Raw genomic sequence first — 24,976 nt, 5'->3', positions numbered from 1 at the left:
TGTAAGAATCCCAGCGTTAGAAAACTTTTATTTTAAATACTTCGGAAAGCTCTTTCAGAGCAGTATAAATTAGTGCCTGTCTCGGGCCCCCTGCTCCCCCATTCACTTCTGGTGGTCCCGATGGGTTCCTGGACCCTGCTGTAGAGAAGAGTTTGGGACCCCCCCAGCTCCTGATCAGTGGAACCCTTGGCCTCATGCCTGGTAGGCTGAGAAGGCCCAGCTGGGGTTTGAGGTAGGGGAGGCTGAGGCCCCTGGGTTCCCACCAGAGGCTGGAGAGCAGGCGGTTGTCCTTTCCCTTCCTGGTGCATGGCAGGGGAGGGTCTCAGGCCTGCGCACCGAAGCCTGAAGGATTCTGCTTCTGCCAGCGCCACAGATCTTCACCTGTGATGGGGGGAGGTGGAGTGAGGGTCCACACTGGAATGCAGGACACCCCCATCTTGGGCAGCCCAGGGTGGGCCTGCTCAGACCCAGGCAGCCCCTGCCCTGCCCCTGACTCCCTCCCAGGGGTCAAGCCAGCACCCAGAGTCAAGGCTTGAGGCAAAAACTCACACATCCTGTCCAGCCCTAAGACTGCTGTCCAGCCCAGCTCCTTGAGGGCCAGGCTGGGGTTGGCATAACAGGCAGCCACATCGCCTTCCCGCCGTGCCACCACCTTGTATGGGATCTGGGAGAGAGGAAGCAGCTATAGCTTAGCTGAGCTGGCCCTGGGAAGGGCCTGGGTCGCTCTGGAAGCCGGGGTAGGGGGTGCCAATGTGGGGCTGGAGTACAGACGGCCTACCTTCCGGCCAGAAGCCTTCTCCATGGCCTGGACCATCTGTAGCACTGAATAGCCCGTGCCTGTGCCCAGGTTGTAGATCTGCCCAGGAGAGAAGGAGTGGTGGAACGGGTCGGACTAACTGTCCTCTCTGGACCCCGTCTCCCTCTCCAGACGCGCTTCTCCCTTTCTCCCTACCCGACAGCCACACTGCTCCTTCAGCTTCCTCAAGGCCGCGATGTGGCCCTTGGCCAGATCCACAACATGGATGTAATCCCGGACACCTGCAGAGAGGTGGTTGGGTGTGGGGGATGTCCAGTACCATGTCTGTCAGCCCTCACTCCCCCCGGCTCCCACTCCTGGGTCCTCCTGGTCCTCGGCTCACCTGTACCATCCTCCGTGTTGTAGTCACTGCCAAAGACATTCAGTACCTCCCGGCGCCCGATCGCCACCTGGAGTGGAGATCAAGTCAGCTCTTCCCAGGCCCTGGGCACCAGCTGCACCCTTCAATCCTAGCCCCGCCCCTCCCCCGCCCTTCCCCCTTACCTGGGAGACATAGGGCATGAGGTTGTTGGGGATGCCCTGGGGATCCTCGCCAATGCAGCCCGAGGCATGGGCACCTATGGGGTTGAAGTACCGCAGCAGCACTGCATTCCAGGTCTGCGGGACACAGGTCAGGGGACGTGTGGGGGCAGGGTGAGGGTGCAGGCCCCGTGCAGCTACAATCCCAAGCTCTTTACCTGCACCCCCAGCACCCCAGCCATGCCTGATCTCTATCCCTGGAAAGTAGCTGGGTCCACCCGCCCAGGGCCAGGACATGGGGCGAGTCACTGCAGCTCCCGGAGTCCTCCCTCCTGGGTGGGTGGTGCTCAGGATCCCACCCTCAGCTTCCTGGGATGCCTGGTCTGTGAGTGGAGCCAGGGCTGGGTCAAGGAGGGCCCTCACCTTGTCTGCCCGGCACAGGTCCCGGATCATTTCCTCGATGAAGAACTTAGACTTGCCGTAGGGGTTGGTGCAGCCACCCGTGGGGTGGGCCTCATCCAGGGGCAGGTACTGTGGGTTCCCGTACACGGTGGCCGAGCTGCTGAACACCAGGTTCTTCACCCCGTGGGCCCTCATGACCTGGCCACGGAGGGGAGGTGTCAGTGGCCTTTGCCTGGCACATTATTTCCACCCCACCCCTTCCTCCTTCACAGGGGAGAGGAGAGGGGCTGAGGTTTGGGCATTCCTGTTTACAGATGGTGAAACTGGGGCGGAAAGGTAGGGAGAGGTGGAGAGACCTGTCTAAAATGGTACAGCTTGGGCCCCGCCTGACTGTCCCCTCGAGGCCACTCATCCAGTGTCTGGTCCTGCCGGCCCGGGTGGGAGCCTGGGCCTCCCGGTGTCTGTGACCTTGCCGCTTGTCTCACCTCCAATAGCTGGATGCTTCCAGTCAGGTTAACTTTGTAATAATCCAGAGGCTTCTGCACGGACTCTCCCACTGCCTTGAGGCCCGCGAAGTGGATGACTGCCGTAAAGCTGTGCTGCAGGGGTGAAGCCAGGGTCAGAGGTCGCTGCATAGGCCTGGCCCTTGGCAGTGCCCCCTCCCTGCCTTCCAAGCACCTACCTTCTTAAAGAGACGCTGTAGGGCTGCCTGGTCCAAGATGTCCATCTCCTCAAACTCCACAGAGCGGCCTGTAAGCGCTTGAACCCGCTGCAGGCTCTCAGGCATGGAGCCCCTTCCTGGTTGAGCACAAGGGTGCCATCAGAGGAGGACGTGGGTCCTGGGCTCCCCAGTGATGAGGGAGACCCACACCCATAGGAGGTGGTGTGGAACGCACCGTTTTCCTTCCATCCCCGCCTGAAGCCCGAGCCCCCGCCCCTGTGCTCACCGCGGATGGCGTTGTGGAAGTTGTCGATGACCACGGGCAAGTAGCCGGCCTCCAGCAGCTCCAGCACGGTGTGACTGCCGATGTAGCCAGCCCCGCCCGTCACCAGCACCTTCTCTGCCATCGTACCTGGCCCAGAACACAGTGTCAGAGGGGGCCGAGACTGCCCGCTCGGGGCCTCCGGCTCACAGCGGAGGGCAGTGGCAGGGTGTCCTGGTGAACAGCGCGGCTCTGGAATCAGCCCCGCTCCACATCTGGCTGCAGGCCTTGGAGCTCACTTATTCTCTCCTGGCCTCACTTTCTAGCTCTAGAAGCTGAGCTTGTAATTGTACAAACGTGATGTGGTTCGTGCCTTGAAAGGCCTGGCACAACGGGTGGGGAGACTGATGTGCAGGCACCACAATTTCTACTCCCAATTTACCTGGGACTGAGAAGATGAAACCCAAAGCCTCCAAAGTGTCTGGGGACTAGGCAGTCCTGGCCAGAAGTAAACATGGCACAGCAGCACTGCGCCTCCCAAGAGGCCAGTAGGAGGTTCTGCCTTCTCCGATTCAGGCCTTCCAGTCCTTCTGCCATCACTAGGTGCAAACTGGCCAGTGATTAATACCGCCTGCTCTAGGCAGGGCCCCAGACTCCCTCTCCAACAGTCAGCTGGGAGGAAGCAGGAAATATACCAAATGGCCCCAGGGTGGGGTGCTTTGCCAGGCAGGCAAAGCCCAACTCTGGGGCTGCAGCACCAAGGTCCGGGAATGGGCCCCACCCCAGGTCAATCAGGCTGGCTCGGCCTCTACCAATGCATGCCAGGGCCAGCTGGGTCACTGCCCGCTAGGAGCTAACGATCCCATCCAACTTTGGGCCCCACGGAGACAGGCAGTGTAGACGTGGCCCTGGTTCTGAATCCACTGCCAGGTGTGCACCTCCGCCCTGAACAAACTCTGCCGGCGGGTGGGAGGGTGTGGGGGGAGGAGGTTCCAGACACTCAGGTCTTTCATTCGGAGTGGCCTGGCCCGCAGCCGCCTTCCTCCTGGCTGCCTCAATCCCCACTCTGGGCTTATCCACTCCCACACTCTTAACAGCGGTTGCTGCGTGCCAGACTCTGTACCGGGCACTTCTGCATTATTTTCTTGGATTCCCTTAACATCCTGATGAGCCAGGTGTGACGGCTGGCACTTCACCAAGAAGGATACTAAGGTCAGAAAGGTTAAGTAATTTGCCTGAGGACACACAGCTGTGATAGCCCGGCTAGAATCCGGATCTCCACGCTCACAACTCGCTAATCTCGCGCCAAGCGGTTCACCCTTCCCCCTCACCACTGCTTTCAGTTGGACTTTGCTCCGGACGCCGAGGCCGCCCCTACCCCCACCCCACCGTGCGGAAACCCTAGAAGTGGTCGCGGATGGGGTCGCAGGAGGCGGAAAGGCTGGTGAGGCCAGCCTCGCCCCGGACCAGCGGGGTGACCTCGGTCGGCTGTCGCCGCCTTGGCTTTCCCAGTTTGCAAAATGGAGGGGAGGAGGCGGTGAGCGTCGGTCTGGGATTTGGGCCGTGGCTCCGAGGGGGCCGAGCTCGGAGTCCCCGGGTCGGGAATGAATGAACCCGTGCCGCCCTAGCCAAGGCAGCGGGAGCTGAAAGCTGCAGGAGCCTGCCCTAGTAGGACTCTACCCAGGATGCGGCCCGGATCCCTGAATCCCTCCCTCGCTCTCCGCAGACCACCCAGTCCTTCGCGAGCCCGCCAGGCCTCCCACCCATTCGCCTAGCGAACCTGCTCCAAACCGCGCGCGCCCCGCTCTGCCTCCAGCGGCGCCGCCTCCCGCGCCCCGCGTCCGGGTCCCTTTAAGAGCCGACGGCCCACCTGGCCCCGCCCCCTCCACGCCCCCAAGGAAACGTGTCACCGGGGAGCGCGCTACCGGGCGCCGGGAAGGACCAAAGGCGCTGTGGTGTCAAGGCGCCTGCGCGGCGAGGCTCGGTGCAGGGGCGAGGGGCGGGGCGGACGAGCCCTGCTCCGCGGAAATCAGCGACCGCGAGCCCCAGAGGCCGTCAGGGGCGGCGCTGACCGAAGGAAGCTAGTTCTGGGAGGTCTGGTTGCACCCTCCCCCGGCCTCCTCCCCGCGAGGTCGGGAAGGCTCTGCGGGCAAGGGAGAGATCGCGCTGCCGACTGCGCTCCGCCCCCACACGAACCGCCGGGGATGGTAGGTGTGTCTGCACCCCGCCTCCCAGAGTCGGCTAGAAAATGAGGCGGTGCTTCGGTTTCAAGGAAAGGTGGGGCCAAGTGATGGCATCCTAATGAGCCGCCGTCCGAGCCCGGCCCGGAGTCCTGCAGGGACAGACGGCAGCGCCCACACCCGCACCTCCCTGCCCACAGAGCCAGGAGCCTCGGCAACCACCTCTCCAGGGTGTTCCGGCCAGGCCGGAGCGGGCCCGAAGCCATGGGTTTGCATGGCCCCAGAGCCACAGCAGGTCATTAGGAATTCCGGAATCAGGTGGGGAAACGGAGAAGATCCAGAGACGTGCAGACTAGTTCCAGGTGTACACGTTCCTCTCAGAATGCCCTGCTGTGGAGAGGTTTTGTTCCCCACCGGTCTCCCCCGTTCCTGCGCACACAACTGCACAACACAGACTGGTACACGCTTTTATGCCATTAGACCTTTAATTACACAAGCTGTGCTCTGAAATCATGTTCAGAGCGGGCCTTTTCCAAAGACGCTGGCGTTGGCAGGTGGTCACCAGAGCAGCTCAGCCTTCACCCCTTCTGCAAATGTCCTCTGTCAGCTTGGGGAAAAACTCCTCCAGGCCCCTCTGTCCTCCGAAGTCAGCGATGGCCCCAGAGCCACAGCAGGGTCAGGCTGTGTAGCTTGCTGACGGACCTCACCCAGAGATGGGGCCCGAGCACCAGGGAACTGGGCATTCAACTCCTGGGCCGGGCTCATGGGGCAGGGAGACCCACAGCCCTCCAGGCTTCTCACTCAGACCAGAGTTTGGCAAGGAGGGCCAGAGGCCAAGCAGCTCCTGTCCCTTGCCTCCCTTTTGCAGGAGACCTATGTGGGGACCTGCTAGGGAGGTGCCCGCTCCGGTCGATTTCATTCCCATTTCCACATGCCCTTTCCTGAATCATTCACGAGTGCCCCTATTCCCAAAGAGTCCCCCAAAGGGGCTTACAGCTTACAGGTAGCCTGAGCCACTTTGGAGCTGGTTTTTCTGTTCAGGGCTTGGCAGATAAAGGTCCCAGCTTCCAGGAGCTTCTGGAGGTTCACACCCTTCGAGAAACAAGAGGATGCTCTAGGTTATGCCATGCCTGCAGTGTCCAGGGAGACCTTGGACTGGACCCAAAACCAGTACTGAGAGAGTAATGGTGAAGACAGATGGGTTCTTGTTCCTCTTGTGCTAGGACAGCCTCTCCTTGCAAGGCTGCAGCCTTCTGCCATCTGGGGTGACCCCCCCCCCCAGGCTCCCCCTCTGTAAGATGTCTCCGTCTATGGAATGGTTTCTACTGCTGCCACCAGGGCAGGGATCTTGCCAGTCTTGTTCCATCCCCGTCTCCAGCGCCCAGCGCAGGGCCTGGCCCGCAGCAGTCAGCAAGTGCGGATTGAAGTGATAAAGACCGCCAGGTAAAGCGAGCCAGGAGGGAAACACCAACTGAAAGGACCATCCCAAAAATCTGTCCGTGCCAGGAGCTCCCATGTACTGGTGTGTACCATGCGCTCAGCTCTGGGCTGGGCACTCTGCACTTTCCTACCTAGTCACTGCAGCCCCATGAGAGAGGTGCTGCCAGCATTCACATTTCTTAGGTCCTGGGAGGTGAAATCATTTGTCAGGTCACACAGCTCGTGAGTGGAGGACCAGGTTTTAAACCAAGATCCATCTGGTCCCAAAGCTCAGACGCGGTACTGCTTCCAACCCACCACGGAGGGTCCTCACTGACTCTGACAGAGCCCTGGGGAGGGCTGTCTCCTACTCCTGCCCTCTTTGTGGAATGAAACAGAGGTCCAGAGGGAACTGATTCAGGTCACGGATGTGGCCCTTTCCCTACACCTTGGTGCCTCCTCTGCTACCTCTTAACTCTCCTCGCTATCAGCAAAAAAACCTCAACAAAACAATCCGCTTCTGGGACGCCTGGGTGGCTCAGTTGGTTAAGCAGCTGCCTTCAGCTCAGGTCATGATCCCAGCATCCTGGGATCGAGTCCCACATCGGGCTCCTTGCTCAGCAGGGAGCCTGCTTCTCCCTCTGCCTCTGCCTGCCATTCTGGCTGCCTGTGCTCGCTCTCTCTGATAAATAAAATCTTAAAAAAAAAAAAAAAAAAAAAACCCCCAAAAAACCCCAATCCGCTTCTGTCCTTGGACTTCAAGAAGAGTTCTAGTCATTTCAGGGCTGTTGCCACCAGGGGGCAGGCGAGCTTACCGTGTGAATGCCTAAGCCAGACAGCATGTAGACGAGGTCCTCAGTGGCCAAGTTTCCGGATGCCCCCTGTGCATAGGGACAGCCTCCGAGTCCTGCCACAGAAGAGTCCACGACACTCACTCCCATCTGGAAACACAAGGATGGTGAAACATGGGTGTCATTGTGGGGACAAGAGTCTACAAAGCCAGGAGGTCCTTGCAAACCTCCCAATCAACTGCTGCCTGAAATTCCACTGATTTTCTCCTTCCTTTGGCTAAGGAGTCCATTTATTTTTTAATTAATTAATTAATTAATTAATTAATTAAAAGATTTTATTTCTTTGACAAAGAGAGACACAGAAAGAGTAGGAACACAGGCAGGGGGAGAGGGAGAAGCAGGCTTCCCGCTGAGCAGGGAGCCTGACACTGGGCTCTGTCCTAGGACTCTGGGATCATGACCTGAGCCAAAGGCAGATGCTTAACGACTGAGTCACCAAGGTGTCCCTCAATGGTTCTTTTCAGTTCCTAAAACAGTGTGAGTCTTCTTTGTGGACAGTTTCCTCTGCCAGGGTTATCTTCCCTGGTTCCTTTCATGCTCAATTCCTGACCCTGAAACGTCTCCCCAGGCCCTTCCTGATCACAAACCTAAAGGAAGCACTACCCTTGGTTCAGATTTCAGGCCTCTATTGTTTCCTGTGATTCATTTACCCCCCACCACCCCCACCACCCCCACCACCCCCACCACCCCCACCTAAGTAAGGCTGCTCTCACTTCAAGTTGGGCCTCTAACCCCAGGCGGCCTATCCCAATTCCCTGGCCAGGGCAGCCCACTTTCCTAATGACGTTTCCCTTTCTCCTCTCCCCTCAAACCTCTCACAGACCTTAACCTGGACAGCTACAATGGAGAAAACAAAGTTACAGAGTCATGTGGCTTAGAGACCTGAGCCTCTAGGAGATAACTTAATATTAACAAACAAACAAACAAACAAACAAAAAAAAAACAACCAACCAAAAAAGGGAAAAAAAAACCTCTAAGAACAAAGACGGCCCAGGACTGCTTTAGCAAACCTAAAGACCACAGGCCAGACTTCAACCAATGTGACAGGAAGGTCACATACAAGACAAACACAGCCTATGGTCAGACACAGAACTTTCCTTCTAAGGGGTGGCCAGTTCACAGAATCCTCCTTCCTAGCCCACAAGGAGCAAAACTCGAGGGTAACCCAATCTGAAGCCTCAGTTCAATCTTTGGGGAGCAGCACCCCTGGAGTGACCTCTGCTGCCTCTCTGCCTCACCTCCCCTGCCCACTCCCTAAGCGCATGTGCAGTCACAACACTTGGTGGGCCTGGGGTGTGTCCTCCCCAAATCCCACCTCAGCCTTTCAGCCCAGGGCTGCCTAGTCAGCTTCCTGTTCCCCCTTTTCCAACTGCTTTTCTTCCTCACATCCTCCATGCCTCACTCAGGTCTCTCGTGGCAAATCCACTCTGACCACCCCAGCTGGGACGGAGGCCTTCCTTAGTCACGTGCTTCCTCCCTGCAAGTGACCTGTCCTAACACATGAGGATTACCACGGAACTCCCTTGACTGTCCCCCTCACACACCCGTACAGGCCAGGGTCACATGTCCGTGTCCTCTGTGGCTGCCCAGGGCCTGGCACACAAGTATCCATGAGTGCTCACTGAAAGAACCCGGGAGCCTAGCTGGCCTGCCACTATGTCCTCCTGGAGGACGGACACGCGCCTTTCTCCTCGGACCCACCTTACCTGCAGGGCCACCAAGGTGTTGGCCAGGGCCTGGCCATAGGTGTCATGGCAGTGGACAGCTAGGGCAGCCACAGGCACCTCGTGCATGACCGCAGATAGCATGTCCTTCATGATCCCAGGAGTGCCCACACCGATGGTGTCCCCCAGGGAGATCTCGTAGCAGCCCATCGAGTACATCTTCTTGGTGACCTGGGGGAGCAAGCAAGCACTTGGAGGACATCAGATTCCTCAAGCCAAGTGTCCAAGACCTCAGAAGCAGGGGTCCTGGGCAGGACATCTCCCTGTCCGCAACACTAAATTCCTGTCCGATCGTAGGCTGCTTACAAGTTTGAGTGGGGACGAAAACCCCTCTCTACTCACTAGGAAGCAGAGATGGAAGGACCAGAGCTGGCCCTGCCAGCCCGAGCTTTCCTCCCACCCGCTCCTACCCCCGCGGCCTCTGACTTCACGTGCCACCTCCACACCCTGCGTCAGAGCCAACAACTGGAATCAGGAAAACGGACTCCTCTCACAGAACCGTCTTCAGTAAGATCTGCGACCTCGTGGGTCTGAGCAGCTATTTTCAACAGAAGTACCTGTTTAAACTTTTAGAAGCTCATCTGCAAATCCCTGAAATCACTGAGAAACCAGTGCAACGTGTGCCCCTCTCGAGGAGATGCTGCCCCACACGGCGCTGCCACACGTGGATGGTGCGACAGGGCAGGGACGCAGAGGACACTCAGCACGGGCCTGCCAGGCACATGGGACTGGCGAGCACCCCACCGCCCGGGCAGCAGACTGAGGACAGCGGGTGGAGGCAAAGGCCACAGCGAAGGGAGGGGGCCTCTGGAGTGACACATGCTGGGGCCCCAACCCAGTTAGGCTGCTCCTTGGCTGGGTGGGGGGTGCTTGGAGCTTCCGTCTCTCCTTCCAAGAAGCAGTGGCGAGGCTTTGCGCAGCGGCAGGGAGGGCTGGCGGGACGGGAGGCTGGGACAGGGGCAGAGCGGCCACGCTCAGGGAGCACCGCTCTCTCCTTGATGCTCCCTGCTATGCCGGAAGGGCGGGGGGGGGGGGGGTGGGGGTGGTGGTGGTGGTGGTGTGTGTGTGTGTGTGTGTGTGTGTTTCCTCGCTTGAGAAACGGACTAACAATAACACCAAATTTGCACAGTAACTTTGATAACGAAGGGGCATATGTCCTTGGGTTGCTCAGACCCTGTTCCCACACTGTGCTCTCCTCAGTGCTGACTTGGTTCCCGCTTGGAGGACAGCGAGGGTGAGGAACTTCTGGGAGCCTGGGCAGGGAGCCCCTCCACAGATCACCTCAACTATCACCTGTCCACGGACCAGACCGCAAACTGAGTCAGAGGCTTCCAGGCTGGGGCAGAGGGTAGGGCTTCAAGCGCGCTAGGAGGTGGGCCTCCAGGAGCAAGTGCTGGGCGGTGCTCCCAGAGGGGCGCAATGAAGGAGCTGCGGGAACGAATGACATCAGTGACCCACCAGGAACAGGTGGTGAGGGGAACCTCACAAGCAGGCAAGGCAGACAACCCTTGGAAAGCCCCTGGCCCGATATACACACACCTCAGCTACTTTGGCCGGGGAGATCTTCCCTTCATAGGGGCATCCAAGCACACAGGAGACATACCTGCGGGAGGACAGGGGAGGGATGGTGTCAGGACCCCAGAGCTCCCAGGCCCGCAGGGCTGACCTGGGTAGCAGTCTGACAGTCCTCTCTGAGGTGCAGCAAGGTCAAATGCCCCGGGAAAAGGGAGATTCCTACGGGGGCGGGGGCAGCGCATGGGGGGGCCAGGAGGGGGCGGCGGAGAGCCAGGGCAGGGAAGGGATGGGCCTCCTCTGCTGCTTGCTGGGGAAGCTGGGGTTGCACAGGCCTGAGGAGAGAAGCCAGCCGAAGAGGGCAGTGAGCAGGCATCGGAGCCGTACGGTGTTGAGATCAAGCAGAACATGTGCTGCACGGCAGCTGGGTCCCCTACTCCCGTACTCCTTGGTCCCAGGAGGGGACCACGGACAGATGAAACCAAGCAGGAACAAAAGGGCTGGGCTGGCCTGAGGGCCAAGGATCGGCTGCTCCAGTGAGCTGCCCGAAGATTCACACTCATTTATTCGACAGATACTGAGAGAGCTGCCCACTACGTGCCCGGCACTGGGTCATGCAGTGAAAAGACGGACAAGGTCCCTACGCTCATGGAGGTTACTTCCAGTTAGACAGCGAGCTGGTGAAAGGGCAACCGAAGGAACGGGTGAGATGATCTGAGAGAGATGTGCCACAAAGGAAAGAACGGCGGCGTGGCGGGAGCCAGGAGAGGCTGGCCGTAGCCAGGGTGGCCCAGGAAGACCTCCAGGCCGTGACACGGGAGCGAAGAGGGGAGCAGGCGGCAGGGCCACTGGGAGAGCGTCCCAGGCAAACAGCAGAGCAGCGTGGAGCCCAGGATGTAGAAAGGATGTGCTCAAGCTCAGAAGGACGGAAGAGCTGGGCACAGCCAGCCAGCGACAGAGAACACAGCACGTGGCTGGACAGGAGGGCGCAGGCCGATCACGGCACTCTGCGGCTGTGGGAAGGAGTTTGGATCTTTGGATCTTGGTTGGGCTTCTGTTCCCACCTGCCCTGTTGGAGCTAAGGCCCCACTGAGACCTCTTAGAGTTTGGCAAACTCTTCAGCATGTGAGAAGCAACACAGATGTTGTCTGGATACATCATTTCGAGCCCAAAGATCTCAGAGTGTTTTCCCAACTTCCTTCTCCTCCTTGTTCTGCAGTCACTGCTGAGCAAGGAGAAGGGAGATGCTGATAACGAGCACAGGCTTGGAGTTAGGGAGACCTCATGGGCCCCTGCTTCCCCACGCACCCCCCCCCAAGCCACCCACTCCTTGCTTCCCCAGCACCCTGGCGTGCTGGCCCTGCACTGCGGGAGGGAGCCCACCATGAACTGTGGCACGTGGGCTCTGCCCTCACGGGGTGCGGGGTCCATTGGGAGTGGGAGGCAGGGGAGAAGCTAACATGAAACCAAGTGCTCTGTCAGGATATCTGGGGGCCCTGAGAGCCCGACGAGGGGTACTAACACCAGCTGAGACCAGAAAAAGCTTCCTGGAGAAGCCAGAGGATGAGCAGAGTTAGCCTGGACAAGTAGGATGTAGGATAGGAGAGGACTAAGTCTATGGAAAGCACGTGCAAAGGCCCAGAGGCAAGAGTGGGAGCATGGAAGTAAGGACTGAAGTTCCAGTCAGGCTGAGCTGAGGAGGCAGGGCTGGATGGTTCGCAGCAGTGGACAACGAGGCTGCAGACAAAGGCAGTGTCTCGGAAGCCAGGTGGGAAGTCCAGAGAGCATCACTGACAGGTTTTAACCAGGGAGTGAGGTGATCACACGTGCACTTTCTGAAAGAGCACGCTGGATGCAGTGTGGACAGTGTAGGACACCTCACAGCCGACTCTTTGGCCTTCCTGAGCTGGTTATGTCCTCTGGAAGCAGGGACAGCCCTGCTTGCTGGGTGACCATGGGGTCACAGTCAGATAACACAGGGACGATGCCTAGCACTCTGGCGTGAAAGATGTGATGCTGGAGACCTAGAAGCCGAGAGGGCTCCTCAGACCTGTGTGACTGGGGGTGCTGGAGCTGGGATTCATCTGACCTCCACAGACTCCAGGGAGTGTCCTGTCCTGCTGGATTCCTCTGGGGAACAGACCCCAAAACCAGGTTTGGAGAAAGCACTTGCCAGGATTTCTTCTGACCACATCTACTCGAGGAGAGATGTCAAGGTGTAGAGTGTAGGCAGCCTGTGCTCAGGATAAGGAGTTTGTAGGGGGAACGTGGCTTGAGTCAGAGCCTGGCCACCTTTCCAGAATGGTTCTGAGGAGAAGGCAGGCGGCACTGACATGGAGTGACTCACCCACGCACGGGGATACCGGCGGCCCGAGCTGCCCTCAGGATCTCGTCAGATCGCTGTAAACTCTCCTCAATGGAGCAATTGGTGTTCTTCTTGGTGAACAGCTCTGAGGCAGCAACAAAGACCGTCACCTCCTTGGCTCCAGCGGCAATCTACCAATAGCCGGGTGAATTCCTTTCAGCTTTTTTTCTCTTTGAGGAACACCAGCGTTGGCAAAGTGGCAAAAGCCCTTGTCTTACAGTGAATTTTATAACACACAAATATCATGAGTTGAACTGTGCCCTACCCCCCACCAAAAGAAGGTCTGTAGAAGTCCTAATCCCCAGTACCTCAGAATGTGGCCTTATGTGGAAATAGGGTAGGTGTAGCAGTAATTGGTTAAAATGAGGTCATAGTGGTCGTGACTCCAATAGGAATGGCGTCCTTCTAAGATGGAGGCCGTGTGAGGACACAGGTGGGATAGGAGTGAGGTGAGCGAGGGCTGCCGGTCTTCACCAGAAGCCAGGACAGCCACGTCCTCCCAGCCCCCAGGAGGGAACAGTGGAATGTGGAGGAACCAAGTACCCCCGGGGTTTCAGACTTTGTGCCACCACAGCTGTGAGAGAACACATTTCTGTTGTTCTAAGGCACCTAAGCTTTTGGTATTTTCTTATGGCAGTCCTAGGAATGAACACAGTGAATTCTAGCCCCATCAAAGAAACACAACCACCCTGAGCCTTCCCCCAGGGCCCAGCACGGCTGCTGTCATCACCGTCCTGGATGTCACTCTTAAGAACAGCTTTCTGGGGCGCCTGGGTGGCTCAGTGGATTGGAGCCTCTGCCTTTGGCTCAGGTCATGATCCCAGGGTCTTGGGATTGAGCCCCGCATAGGGCTCTCTGCCTGCTTCCTCCATCTCTGCCTGCTTCTCTGCCTACTTGTGTTCTCTGTCAAATAAATAAATAAAATCTTTAAAAAAAAAAAAAAAAAAAAAAAAAAAAAAAAGAACAGCTTTCTGGGGCGCCTGGGTGGCTCAGTGAGTTAAACCTTTCCTTCAGCTCAGGTCATGATCTCAGGGTCCTGGGATCCCCGCATCGGGCTCTCTGCTCAGCGGGGATCCTGCTTCCCCGTCTCTCTCTGCCTGCCTCTGGCTACTTGTGATCACCTGTCAAATAAATAAATAAAATCTTTTTAAAAATTATATATATATATATAGAGAGAGAGAGAACAGCTTTCTGCCTAAATTCAGAATCAGCATCCCCAGTGACATTCTTGTCCAACACTCCAGGAAAGATGGCAGATACCAGCAACCACTGTGGGGACCACGATCTTCTCTAAAGAGAAAATGGATAATGACAACAAGAGCTAATATTTACTAAGCACTTACTTTCTTCAAGCCTCTTGTTAAGTAATAAGGGTGCATTCTAGCCTCTGAAATCCTTCCAGCATTAGGTACTATGATCAGCCCTAATTTACAGGCATAATCTGAGGCTCAGAGAGGTTAAACAGCTGGTCAAGGTCAGAGAGCTGGGGGTGGCAGGGCCAGGACTGCCTTGGGTCTGTCTGACAGCGCTCATCACTACCAGAGGCAAGCCCTTCAGACAGATGGCCCAGGACAGGGACTAGGCCCAGCGACAAGACAGGGACCAACATCATCAATCTCATTTCAGGGGCCCCCCGCCATCAAGCGAGTCTCTTACCGCTGCCTGGAAGCCTTTGATATTTGGGGTCAGGACTGGGTAGTTGATGCCAGGAAATTTCTGGATGCCCTTCAAAACTTCAGCATTGTCAGCCATCTGGGAGCCAAAGGAGACATTACCAGGTCACTGCCAAGGCAGGCAGAGAGCTCAGGTAGAAAAAGTGTTTCTATCACACAATCTCTGTTGTCTAGAAGCCCTGGAGGAGTCCTTTTGCAGAGCTGGGTCTCTCCAGTGCTTCTCTTCAGTACTCTGTTTGACCGCTGATGGGCCCAGGGCTCCTTGGTGCAAGTAAGTCCCCCAATTTCTCCTACGGCTAATACTAACAGCTTCTCACAAGCGGTGACAACACTACCAGCCATTTACCGAGAAACTCTGTTACTTAACGCTCAGCTGAAACAAGATCTCTCTTTCCACTTGATTGTTTCTGTGAACCAGGAGTCATCTGTCTCTCCCTTTTACAAACACAGACGCCACATCTCTAGACAGGGCTAGAGATTCTAGACTTCCAGAGCCAGAAGAGGCTTGAGAGGCCACCCTAAGCTTGGAGAGGGGAAGACCTCACCAAGGTCCCCAAGCAAGTCAGGGCCAAAGCCAAGATGGAATCCAAGCCTCCTGCCTTCCGGGTGATGGTCTTCTGCTGCCCCATGCTTACAGAAGTCGCGAGAGCAAGCCGGAGGTCCGGAGCCCTAGGTTCCCAACGTCTACGTTCTTCCAGGGCAACTGCCAAACTTCACATCTGTCTCATCTGAGAAACGATTACGGAGGGCTGGGGCTCACCTGGGGCACCCACTTGGGGGACACAAAGCTGGTGGCTTCTATAACGGGGAGTCCTGCTTCAGAAAGCATGTCTATCAGCTTGATTTTTGTAGAAGTAGATACGATATTCTGTGATGGAGAAAGAAACACCAGAAAAGACGGGTCAGCAAAAGGGGGAACCAAATGGCCTCAGCCACAGTGCCTGTTAGTCCAAAGCTTGGCTACAGCATGCACTTCGCTATCTCTACTTTCAGACACAAGCACGAATCCACGTGTAATTCAGGCCAACAGGTGGGGGACAGCTTCAAGTTCTACAGATAGTATTTTGCAGGGGAGGCAGCTTCTCGCCTGAAGAGGACTAAATGTGTACACGGAAACAATAGTTTTGTATCATAAAGCCTTTTTCTTAACTGTTTCTTGATTTATGACCCCATCGTAAACCAACTGAGAGCCATGTGCCGTGGCCTGATAGGGCAGTGATGACTAACCCTCTGTCTGGGTCCTGTTCCGTCTCCGAACTCGCACCAGACCTGATCCTCCCATGGCTGGCCTCCCCCTTCTCTCTCTCCCTCCCCCACCATGCCTAGTTGCTCATTAGATTCTACGGTTCTCTCTTTCCAAATCTACTACCATTCCTCCCTGTATGTTATGGCATGGTCTCACTCTACCAATTCATCCCACACAGGAAATCTTTCTAAAACAGTCTCCATTGTTTCAGTCTCCTGCTCAAAAGCCTTCCATGGCTCCCTAGTGCTTACAGGATTAGATAAAAAAAATTCCAAGAACTCAAAGTCTTTCTCACCAGGCCTTTTCACACCAACCCCATCAATTTCTCTCCCATTACTTTACCTTAATCCATCCCATAAGTAATTTCTGGAGCCCTCCATGTTCCAGGCATGGTGCTAGGTGCTAGGGATACAGCAGTGGGCAGAACAGACAAGATTCTGCCCTCACAGAACTTTTAGTTTATTGTTATCAGTAAGTTCTCACTACTGAAGCTACGCCTTCCAAAAAAAGAAAAAGCTTTTCCGATTGAAAAAATAATGCACAATTATTTCAGAAAACATGCCCCAAACAAACAAAAACATCCTTAAAATCTCCCAGAGATAACACTAGTTACATCATAATGTGACTTTCTAGATCTGTGCAGTCCAATATATTAGACACTAACCATAAGTGGTTATTTAAATTTACATGAATTTAAATTACATAAAAACAAAATTTCAGTTTCCCCGCTACAGCAGTCACATTTCAAGTGCTCAAAACCCACGTGTCCAAGACAGATCACATCTAGAACGTTTCCATCTTCACAGAAAGTGCTACTGGACAGCACTGTTCTAGATCCTTCTCTAGGTGGATGTTCCCACAGATGTACAAGCTTTTTGTTTTACATAGAAGTGCAAGATTAAAGAAAATGCCTATGATTTTATAATCTGTTTAGTCACTTAACATACTCCTATATTAGTACAGCTTCCTAATCCATTTAATGAAGTCATTAAAGTATATTTGAGCTAACTTTCTCCACACTGAGCACTGAGGCGGTTTCCAACTATTTTATTACAACAAGGTTGTGAGGAGCATCTCCAAGGCTAAGTCTTTGCATGTGATCTTCATGACATCCTTTGGTAAGTCCCCTCATGCGGAATTGGAATTGCCAGGTGAAAAGCATGCCCTTACCTTCCGTCTACTCTCCTGTGGCCTTTCCCATCTGCCCTGCCGCACGGACCGGGCAACACCACACCTGATATGCCACCGTCTTAGACTGCTGTACTGTCACCCCACCCCACCTGGCCTCCTCAACTTCTCGACTTTGCTTGGCGTCAGCTGGGGCAATCCGATCTGGCACAGCTCTGCCCACCCCTCTGCGCCCACCACAGGCAACTCTCACTGCTCGAAAAACCTCTTTTGGTTGATTTCCATCTTTACCTTTTCATTCTGTAGTCCATCTCGGGCACCAACTTCCACAATTTTCACTCGCTTTGGGAAAGTACCCAGAGAAGAGGTGCTGACCTTTGGTTTAAAAGAGGAAACAAAAAGGGTTGGGAGAAGATTGTCACAATTCTCCAAGGAGACAAATCTAAAAGAAGGGACCCCTCTTCACTGAGATAGGACACAGTATCTCTCACTGTAAACACGACGTATCTCTTACATTTGGATGGTTTCAGAAGGAAAAACGTAAAGAACAAAAGCATTTCACTGAGGAATGGGCATGAGATTCCTGCTCCTAGTACCGGCCCATTTCCAACGGCCCGTCTGCCAGCTGAGCATGTAGGTTGTTTCCTACACAAACCTATTTGCACCTCCCCAAACAGAACTGTTTAAATTCCGTCTGGCTTCATGCTTTCTCAGTAAAAAGCAACACATGTATTCCATTGCTTAAGCCAGAAACCTGACTCATCCCCTTACCCCACTCCCCGTGGGCTAGAAGGTTCTTATCATTTGGTTCCTGCTGATCTCAGTGAACTCATGACTTGTTTCTACTGTCCCACATCCCCAGTGAACTCCTTACTTGTCCTGACTCCCTCATATTCCCCTCCCAACCCCACCCCCAGTAGAGGGTCCCTATACTGCAGCCCCAGTGGCCTTCCTCCCACAGCAGGGCCCCAAGGCTTACGACTCCCTCCGCCCAGAATGCTCTTCCGCATCTGGCTCCTTCTCATCGTTCAGCCAGATGGGTCTCCTCTGACTGCCCTTTGTAAAGCTGCCGATCCCCTGACCCTCAACATTTTCTATTTCAAAACTCTAATTCCCGGGGCGCCTGAGTGGCTTAGTTGGTTAAGCGTCCGACTCGTGATTTCAGCTCAGGTCATGGTCTCAGGGTTGTGAGACTGAGCCCTGCCTTAGGCTCCGCCCTGGGTATGGAGCCTGCTTGAGATTCCCTCTCCAGGAATAGCAAATAAATGCATGAAGGGCATAGCCACCCCAGGGGAAGGAGGAGGACTTGTTCTGTAACAGTCACAGGCTGGGTGATGGCAAGGGGTACGACTGGGGAGAGAGGACACCAACAGCTGAAGACAGTTTAAAAAAAAAAAGGCTTTTCCACTTAGAGTCTGCCCCAAATCCTCTCCACCTTACCCCCAAGCAATATGAAGCTTCTTTTCCCTCTTTCCTCTGTTCTTAATATTGTAACTCTTCAAATTAACTTTGCTTTACCAGATTTAACCTGGTAAATCTGGCAGGATAAACATACTGCAGTGGGGCAAGGGGAGAAGTGCACTCGGTAATCTACTAAGGATCCCAAACACCTGAAACCCTCAAGGAAGGAAGCGCTCCCTGCTACAGATCAGCTGGAACTTGAACAACTCACCTGAACTGGCCTTGCCTTCAGCCAGCAAAACTTCCTAGAGACTAAAGTGACGAGCCATTGAATTGCATGAAGTCACCAGGCTAGGTTGGAAGGTCCCTGCCAGTTGAATGTCCCTACAACAGAGTTGTTCAGCCTTTGCTGATACACTGCCCTAAGTTGATCCCACTGGAATGTGAGCTGCATGAGACTTTGTTTTATCCATTGCTGTAATTCTAAGGCCCTGGGACATAACAGGGGCTTGAGAGATAACTGCTGGATGTTGTTGAAAGCACGCAAGACCTGCTTCCAAGCTCCTTTTACGAAAACAGAACAAACTTAATTCCACGTCCTTTGGGCCACCTGGGTGTCTTGATCGTTAAGCGTCTGCCTTCAGCTCAGGTCATGATCCCAGGGTCCTGGGACTGAGCCCAGCATCAAGCTCCCTGCCTGGCAAGAAGCCTGCTTCTCTCTCTCCCACTCCCCCTGCTTCTGTTCCCTCTCTCACTGTGTCTCTGTCAAATAAATAAAATCTGAAAAAAAAAAAATTCCATCTCCTTCCCCATAACAACTCTTCACATAAAAATAAAACAATCACATTTATTAAGCACTTAATATTTGCCAGGCACTCGTAAGAGCCTTTGACACATTAACCTTTATCAACCTCTCAAGCTTATTCGGTAGAACTATTACAATCTCCATTCTACTGTGAAAAATATGAAGCCCAGAGATTAAGTAACTTTCCCAAGATCACATGGTTAGCTGGTCAAGAGTCATTATCTGAACCTGGCAGTGTTGATCTACAGCTCTAGCTCTTAACCCCTGGGCCACGTTGCCTCTTTGCCACCTTTCTGCCCTCGACACCCTGCCCCGCCACCACCAGTATTCTCTTGTCTTGGTTAAACACCCAGTTCATTCCCTCGGTATAGCCCTGCTCAGAGAGTATCTCCTCTAACCACAGAAGTCCAGGGCCAAGCCTCCTGAGCTATGGCCTATCTATACCAACAGCTAATACCAACTAAAGCCCAGTGCTAACTTCAGGATCTGTACCTCATTTAGTACTTACATGGCAGGGACTATCATTATCTCAACCTCATACAGGAAGAAACAGTCTCAGAAAGATTCTCCAAAATCACACAGCTAGCAAGTGAAGTCTGGCTTGAACCATCTGTTTCTGACACCAAGCCTCTGCTAGTAACCCCACGGCAGATCTATGACCTCATTACACCAGGAATTTTTTCAAAGCATATTAATATCCACCATCTCACGTAATTTCCTTAGTCTTCCAAGTTGGAAGTACCATCTTTATTTTACACATTAATGATCGGTAGGGGTGGATGGCCTAGTAGACAGTAAAGTGGCTTTCTGAGGGGCCCACTTGTGAAGATGGTGTGATCTCCCCACTACACACTTAGACTCCTTCTAAATCAAAGCAAAATTAATGCACCTCATTTATCACTATGAGCTAAAGCAATGTCAAATTGCTTCCCTTAACCTCTAAAGAACTCAGATAATGTTTACCCATGTTACAGACGAGCAAACTGAGGTTTAGAGAGCAAACAACGGTCATGCGACCTAGAAAGTGGCAGAACCACTGGGAAACCACAGCTTCAACTTTAGCCAAAACCATTTATTTCTTCAACCCCTCGTTCAACTAGGTCTCTTACACTTCCCCTCCAGTCACTGAGCATTGGTGGGGGAAACATCAGGATCCAACATGCCCAAAGTACAATTCCAAGGCAATCAGTCGCACATGGTCCTAAGTCCCCAAACGCAGCAAGAGCTGGAAAAGCAAGCAGAGGGAGGGGGAGGACCTCGCTTTTTCCACTCGGAACTGGAAGATTATACGTATCACTTCTGAGGAGCTTGGAGAGCTCAGAGGGAGAAGGTGCCAGGGTGGCCGGGAAGAGCCTTAGACGGAATCAGGGCACCTGGGATGGCGCCCCAGGTCTCCACGACCCGAGCAAGTCGTTCCCCATCTCTGGTCCTCACTCTCCCCATGTCCCTCAAGAGATGTGGGCGGGACAAAGATCGAGACTCCAAGGCCCTCCCGACAGTGGCCTGGGCAACTGCCCGGCTTCGCCTCTCAGAGCGCTGCCACCACAGGCCAGCGCCCCGACCCCGACTGTCACGGTGCCTGTAGGGCCACCCCTCGGCGGGCCGGGGCACTTACAGCCCGGAGAGACGCTAAGCCCACCAGTCTCCGCGGCAGCGCGTTCCTCATGGTCGCCATCTTGGCCCAGCTTCCCCCGCCGCCCCCAGCTGAGTCCCACGTGACCGCTGACAGCCGGGTGGGCGTGCCCCGCGTTTGGGGGCGGTGCTTCTGGAGTAACGTAGAGACGCCCTGCGAGGGCTGTTTCCAGCTTCTAGGAGGTTTTAATTCCTTTTGGGCAGGTTTTTTTTTCATCCATTATGTTTTTTCTGAGTGCTTTCTACTTGCCATGGCAAAGTGAGGCTAGGACTATGAAAATGAACAAAAAATAATCAAGGGGTTTAGAGTTCGGGAGCTCTGGGAAGACATATTAATAATCACACAATTAGTTGCATAATTACTACCTTTCGCAATAAAAGACGGAGCATTACTATTTGCCATGCGCTGTTCTGAGTTCTTCGGCCGTGTTAACTCTTCCATCACGATCTCCAGGATTCACATGCAGGCGGTCGACGGGAGGGAGAGAAAGCGCGCGCGCGCGCTCTAGTGAGTGAGAAACATCCTTTGATTTCATCCTTTTAAAATGGGTAAGATTTTATGCAGATAAAGACGACGCAAGAAGAACTTTCCAGAGAACATAACATATGCCAAGACCCTGAGGCAAAGCAATTGAATGCTTAGAGCAGTGTTTTTCAACCATGTTGTACCCCATTAACTGGTTATAACATTAATCTAATGGGTGCCAACTTAAAAAAAAAAGCATTGGAGTGTACTGTGTAAGTAATAAAGTATTGCTTTGCAAATCTTGTTTGTTGTTATATATGTCAACCAGATTGCAATGTAGGCTTACTGTAGGCTGCAATTAGAAATGTCTGGGGGAAAAAATTGTTTTAGGAAGATGGAAAGAAGGCCAGAATGACTGCAGAGCTGCGAGGGAGTAGGGACAGACTTCCCACTAAGATGGGAGAGATTGACAGGGACCATACCACCGACTTTGGAGAACACATAGCAATTCATTTAATGGATTTTAAACAAAGAGATGATCATATTTGCATTTCGTGATTAGTCCCTGTGGCTTCTGGGTGGGTGGATATCCAAATGTTAAGTACACTGACTGGCATTCTTAAAGGAGCAGAGAGGGTACTGTCCCTGCCTCCAGGGGGCTCAGATTTTAGCTATGGAACAAAACCTGGTTAAGTGTTCTGTTTTGCTTCTGCAGCACCCAAAATTTCCTCCGTCATAACAGACCTGTACTCACAGAATTCTCAAACCTCCAGCTAGAGGACCGAACATGACCCAAACTACTAGCATGACATTTATTTCAAAATATTTATGTGTGATGTTCATGACTTAATTTTTGACTTTCAAGAATTGCACAGTGAAGGGGCGCCTGGGTGGCTCAGTGGGTTAAGCCTCTGCCTTCAGCTCAGGTCGTGATCTCGGGGTCCTGGGATCGAGTCCCGCATCGGGCTCTCTGTTTGGCAGGGTGCCGCTTCCAGTCGGCGACAGCGACGAGAGAAGAATTAGGCACAAACAAGTCAGCTGCAAAAGACTGGGAGCAGGGGACAACAGTTGAAAAGGACTGCTGCCACGAGCAACTCCACAGTCTCACTTTTATTAGATAGAAAACAATAGCCAACAGAAGGATTGATGAAGGTCACACGTTAGTCACGTCTTGCAGGTCAGCAAGGCGGAGGGTAATGTTTATAGTTAACCAAGCACATTCAAAGGACTCATCTAACTAACAACGAGCACTTCTGGGAAGAGAAAGGAGCGATCACGAAAAAGGGAAGCAGGCGGTTTTCGTGCCCCCCTGAGCTGACTGGGCGTTCCCGGGTGCTCGGCTTCCCTGAAGCAGGCGGCGTTCCGCCCTGAGCGAGCCGGGCATCCCCAGCTGCCCAGCTTCACGGTCGCACTTCGTCCTTCTCCCCAAAGACCTGTTGTCAGTATCAGTGTTTCTTAAGGCCATATCTAAATGTGCTTGGCAACTAGTAAAATCCTCCAGGGGTTACAGTTTAAGTAACAAATTGTTCCGAGGGGCCGCAGCAGCAGGGAGCCTGCTTCCTCCTCTCTCTCTCTGCCTCTTTGCCTGCTTGGTCTCTCTCTGACAAACAAATAAATAAAATCTTAAAAAAAAAAAAAAAAGAATTGCACAGTGAAAACTACAAACACTTCCTGAAGTTAAAAAGACAGGAATTAGGGGCAGCTGGGGGGCTCGGTCAGTTAAGTGTCTGCCTTTGGTTCAAGTCATGATCTTGGGGTCCTGGGATGGAGCCCTGCATTGGGCTCCCTGCCTAGCAGGGAGTCTGCTTCTCCCTCTCCCTGTGTTCTTCCCCCTTGCTTTTGGAGCACACCCTCTCTCTCTGACAGGACCCTGAGATCATAACCCAAGCCGAAGGCAGATGCTTAACTGACTGAGCCACCCAGGCCTCCCTAAAGGAGATTTTTAAGTATCTCTGCACCCAGTGTGGGACTGGAACTTATGACCCTGAAATCAAGAGTCGCATGCTCTTCTGAGCCAGCCAAGTGCCACTCTATTCCTAGTTTCTTGAGCATATGTATTACAAAAAGGTGTTGAATTTTGTCAAATGTGTTTCTGCTTCAGTGGTTTTTTCCCCTTCATTTTGTTAATGTGGTTTATTACAATGATTGATTTCTGTATCTTGAACTATCCTTGCATCCCATGAATAAATCCCACTTGGTGATGGCATGTAATACTTTGAATATGTTGCTGATTTTGGTTTGCTAGAATTTTTTGGAAGAGTTCTGCATCAATGATGATAAGGGATGTTGGTCTGTAGTCTTCTGGTAGTGTCTTTGTCTGGATTTGGTGCCAGGCTAATGCTGGCCTCATAGAGTAAGTTAGGAAGTTTTCTCTCCTCTTTACTTTTCTGGAAATGTTAGTTCTTTAAATGTCTAGTAGAATTCACCAAAGAAGCTAAGAACCAAAGAAGGTTCCAGGGCTTTTCTTTGTCAGGAGATCTTAAAATTACTGATTTGATCTCCTTACTTGTTCTACGTCTATTCAGGCTTTCTATTTCTTTGTGATTTAGTCTTGGTAGGTTTTGTGTTTTTAGAAAATTTCTCACTTCATCTAGTTACCCAATTTGTTGGAGTACATCTGCTCTATAGTGCTCCCATAATCCTTTTCATTTCTGTAGAACTCATTGTAGTGTCCCACTTTCATTTTTATTTTAGTAATTTGGATTTTTTCTTTTCCCTCAGTCCAACTTAGCTATGGGTTTGTCATTTTGCTGATCTTTTCGAAAAACCAACTTTATCTTCTCAGTCGTTTTTCCCTATTTTGTTTATCTTTGCTCTAACGTGGTTTTTCTTCAATCTTCTTTCAATTCCTCAGACTCAGAAATTTACATTGTCCTATCTTCTGGTACAATATTCTTTCTTCTGCCTACTCAAATCTGCCTTTGAATCCATCTGGGGAATTTCTCATTTCAATTGTACTTTTCAGCTCCAAAATTGTGTTATGTGTGTGGTTTCTTCTTAGATTATCTATCTAGCCATTTCTTCATATATCTGTTTCATTCATACATCATTTTCTTGATGTCTTCCCCACAGCTTCCTTTACTTTTCTGAGTATCCTTAAGGCAGCTGTTTTAAGGTCTGTGTAGTTTATCTGCCATCAGGTCTTTTTCAAGGGCTTGTTTCAGTTTCTGTTGAATCTCTTTTCTTTTGAATGGGCCATGTTTTCCTGTATCTCTTTGGGCCTTGTGATTTCTTTGCGGACATCTGGACATTGGACTCTAATAATGTGGTAACTCTGGAAGTCAGATACCTCCTCCCTCTACCCACTTCCCAGGACTTGCTGGGTTTTTTTATTTTTGCATTTTGATTGTTGTCGTGGGTCTCTTGGCTACAGATGAGCCAGAGGTGTAAACTTAGGCTCTTTTCTGAGCCTTTCCGTGGGCATGTGTGGTCATTTTCTAATTTTCCTCATACATGCAGTTGTTTTTGAATGTCCTAATTTTTAATGTCTGGCTCCCAAAAGGGGGAATATTTGAATGGGGGGGGTATCAGTCCCTTAAATCCACTCGAAATCACTTCAGCCAGAGGCAGGGCTTGCAGCCGTGGGAGAGGTCCAACAACGGTTGCCCACCCCTTTGCCTGTACCTCTGTGATCAGAAGCAATCAGAGATCAGAGCTCAAAACTCAAATCCCAGATGTTTGGAGAACAGCGTCCTTTTTGCCCATGTTGACTCCCACAGGCTGTGTGTAAGTTGCTCCAGGAACATGTTCATCTCTGCCAGCTCCATGGCTGTGGCTGGGGGATAGGTAGGTGGATTGACCCAAACCACAATTTGCCATCTGAATCTTCCTCTGGAACTGGAGCCTTGGTAGACTCCGGACTTGTACAAGAGTTCCACCAGATTCTGCCAGCGTTAATTGTTGTCGAGGTCAGGAGACAGATTCCTGGTGCCCACTCACTGCCATCTTCCCAGAATCCTCCCTAAGGACTTCA

The 24,976-nt window shown here is 53.0% G+C and overlaps 2 protein-coding genes across 6 annotated transcripts; both read right to left on the bottom strand.

Moving 5' to 3' along the window:
- Positions 1 to 11: 11 nt before the first annotated feature.
- GALE (UDP-galactose-4-epimerase) lies at positions 12 to 4,990 on the bottom strand. 3 transcript variants are annotated; one of them, XM_032303571.1, is made up of 11 exons: positions 4,382 to 4,990; positions 2,626 to 2,751; positions 2,361 to 2,476; positions 2,164 to 2,277; positions 1,700 to 1,876; positions 1,301 to 1,414; positions 1,140 to 1,206; positions 953 to 1,038; positions 779 to 856; positions 550 to 664; positions 12 to 381 (listed from the first exon to the last, which is right to left on the bottom strand). In XM_032303571.1, exons 2-11 carry the CDS (start codon positions 2,744 to 2,746, stop codon positions 323 to 325), a joined length of 1,047 nt encoding a protein of 348 aa, XP_032159462.1. In that variant the 5' UTR covers positions 2,747 to 2,751; positions 4,382 to 4,990; the 3' UTR covers positions 12 to 322. The 3 variants fall into 3 exon arrangements, with proteins under 3 accessions (XP_032159462.1, XP_032159463.1, XP_032159464.1); XM_032303572.1 differs by lacking the exon at positions 4,382 to 4,990 and adding an exon at positions 3,044 to 3,220; XM_032303573.1 differs by lacking the exon at positions 4,382 to 4,990 and having other exon boundaries at positions 2,626 to 2,756.
- A 257-nt stretch (positions 4,991 to 5,247) lies between these two features.
- Positions 5,248 to 20,627, bottom strand: HMGCL (3-hydroxy-3-methylglutaryl-CoA lyase). Of its 3 annotated transcripts, XM_032303575.1 has the most exons (10): positions 20,521 to 20,627; positions 16,991 to 17,074; positions 15,086 to 15,193; positions 14,309 to 14,404; positions 12,635 to 12,783; positions 10,315 to 10,378; positions 8,758 to 8,946; positions 7,016 to 7,141; positions 5,783 to 5,873; positions 5,248 to 5,368 (listed from the first exon to the last, which is right to left on the bottom strand). In XM_032303575.1, coding segments are annotated over exons 1-10 (969 nt in total). In that variant the 5' UTR covers positions 20,581 to 20,627; the 3' UTR covers positions 5,248 to 5,366. The 3 variants fall into 3 exon arrangements, with proteins under 3 accessions (XP_032159466.1, XP_032159465.1, XP_032159467.1); XM_032303574.1 differs by having other exon boundaries at positions 5,248 to 5,873; XM_032303576.1 differs by lacking the exon at positions 14,309 to 14,404 and having other exon boundaries at positions 5,248 to 5,873.
- Positions 20,628 to 24,976: the final 4,349 nt, after the last annotated feature.

This window comes from Mustela erminea, chromosome 10, assembly GCF_009829155.1.
Source record: "Mustela erminea isolate mMusErm1 chromosome 10, mMusErm1.Pri, whole genome shotgun sequence".
In the NCBI taxonomy this organism is placed as follows: Eukaryota; Metazoa; Chordata; class Mammalia; order Carnivora; family Mustelidae; genus Mustela; species Mustela erminea.
This window is presented reverse-complemented; position numbering and strand designations above follow the sequence as displayed.

What these genes read in the sequence shown, in the direction of transcription:
- HMGCL (XM_032303574.1), bottom strand. Translation starts at nt 20,580, where the DNA reads ATGGCGACCATGAGGAACGCGCTGCCGCGGAGACTGGTGGGCTTAGCG. An exon ending in TCAAAGGCTTCCAGGCAGCG is followed by an intron (nt 12,784 to 14,308) that starts GTAAGAGACTCG and finishes GGCTATTGGTAG; the next exon opens with ATTGCCGCTGGAGCCAAGGA. An exon ending in ACACCTTGGTGGCCCTGCAG is followed by an intron (nt 7,142 to 8,757) that starts GTAAGGTGGGTC and finishes TTGTGTTTCCAG; the next exon opens with ATGGGAGTGAGTGTCGTGGA.
- GALE (XM_032303571.1), bottom strand. Translation starts at nt 2,746, where the DNA reads ATGGCAGAGAAGGTGCTGGTGACGGGCGGGGCTGGCTACATCGGCAGT. An exon ending in AGAAGGCTTCTGGCCGGAAG is followed by an intron (nt 665 to 778) that starts GTAGGCCGTCTG and finishes CCTCTCTCCCAG; the next exon opens with ATCCCATACAAGGTGGTGGC. An exon ending in CTTAGGGCTGGACAGGATGT is followed by an intron (nt 382 to 549) that starts GTGAGTTTTTGC and finishes CCCCCATCACAG; the next exon opens with GTGAAGATCTGTGGCGCTGG.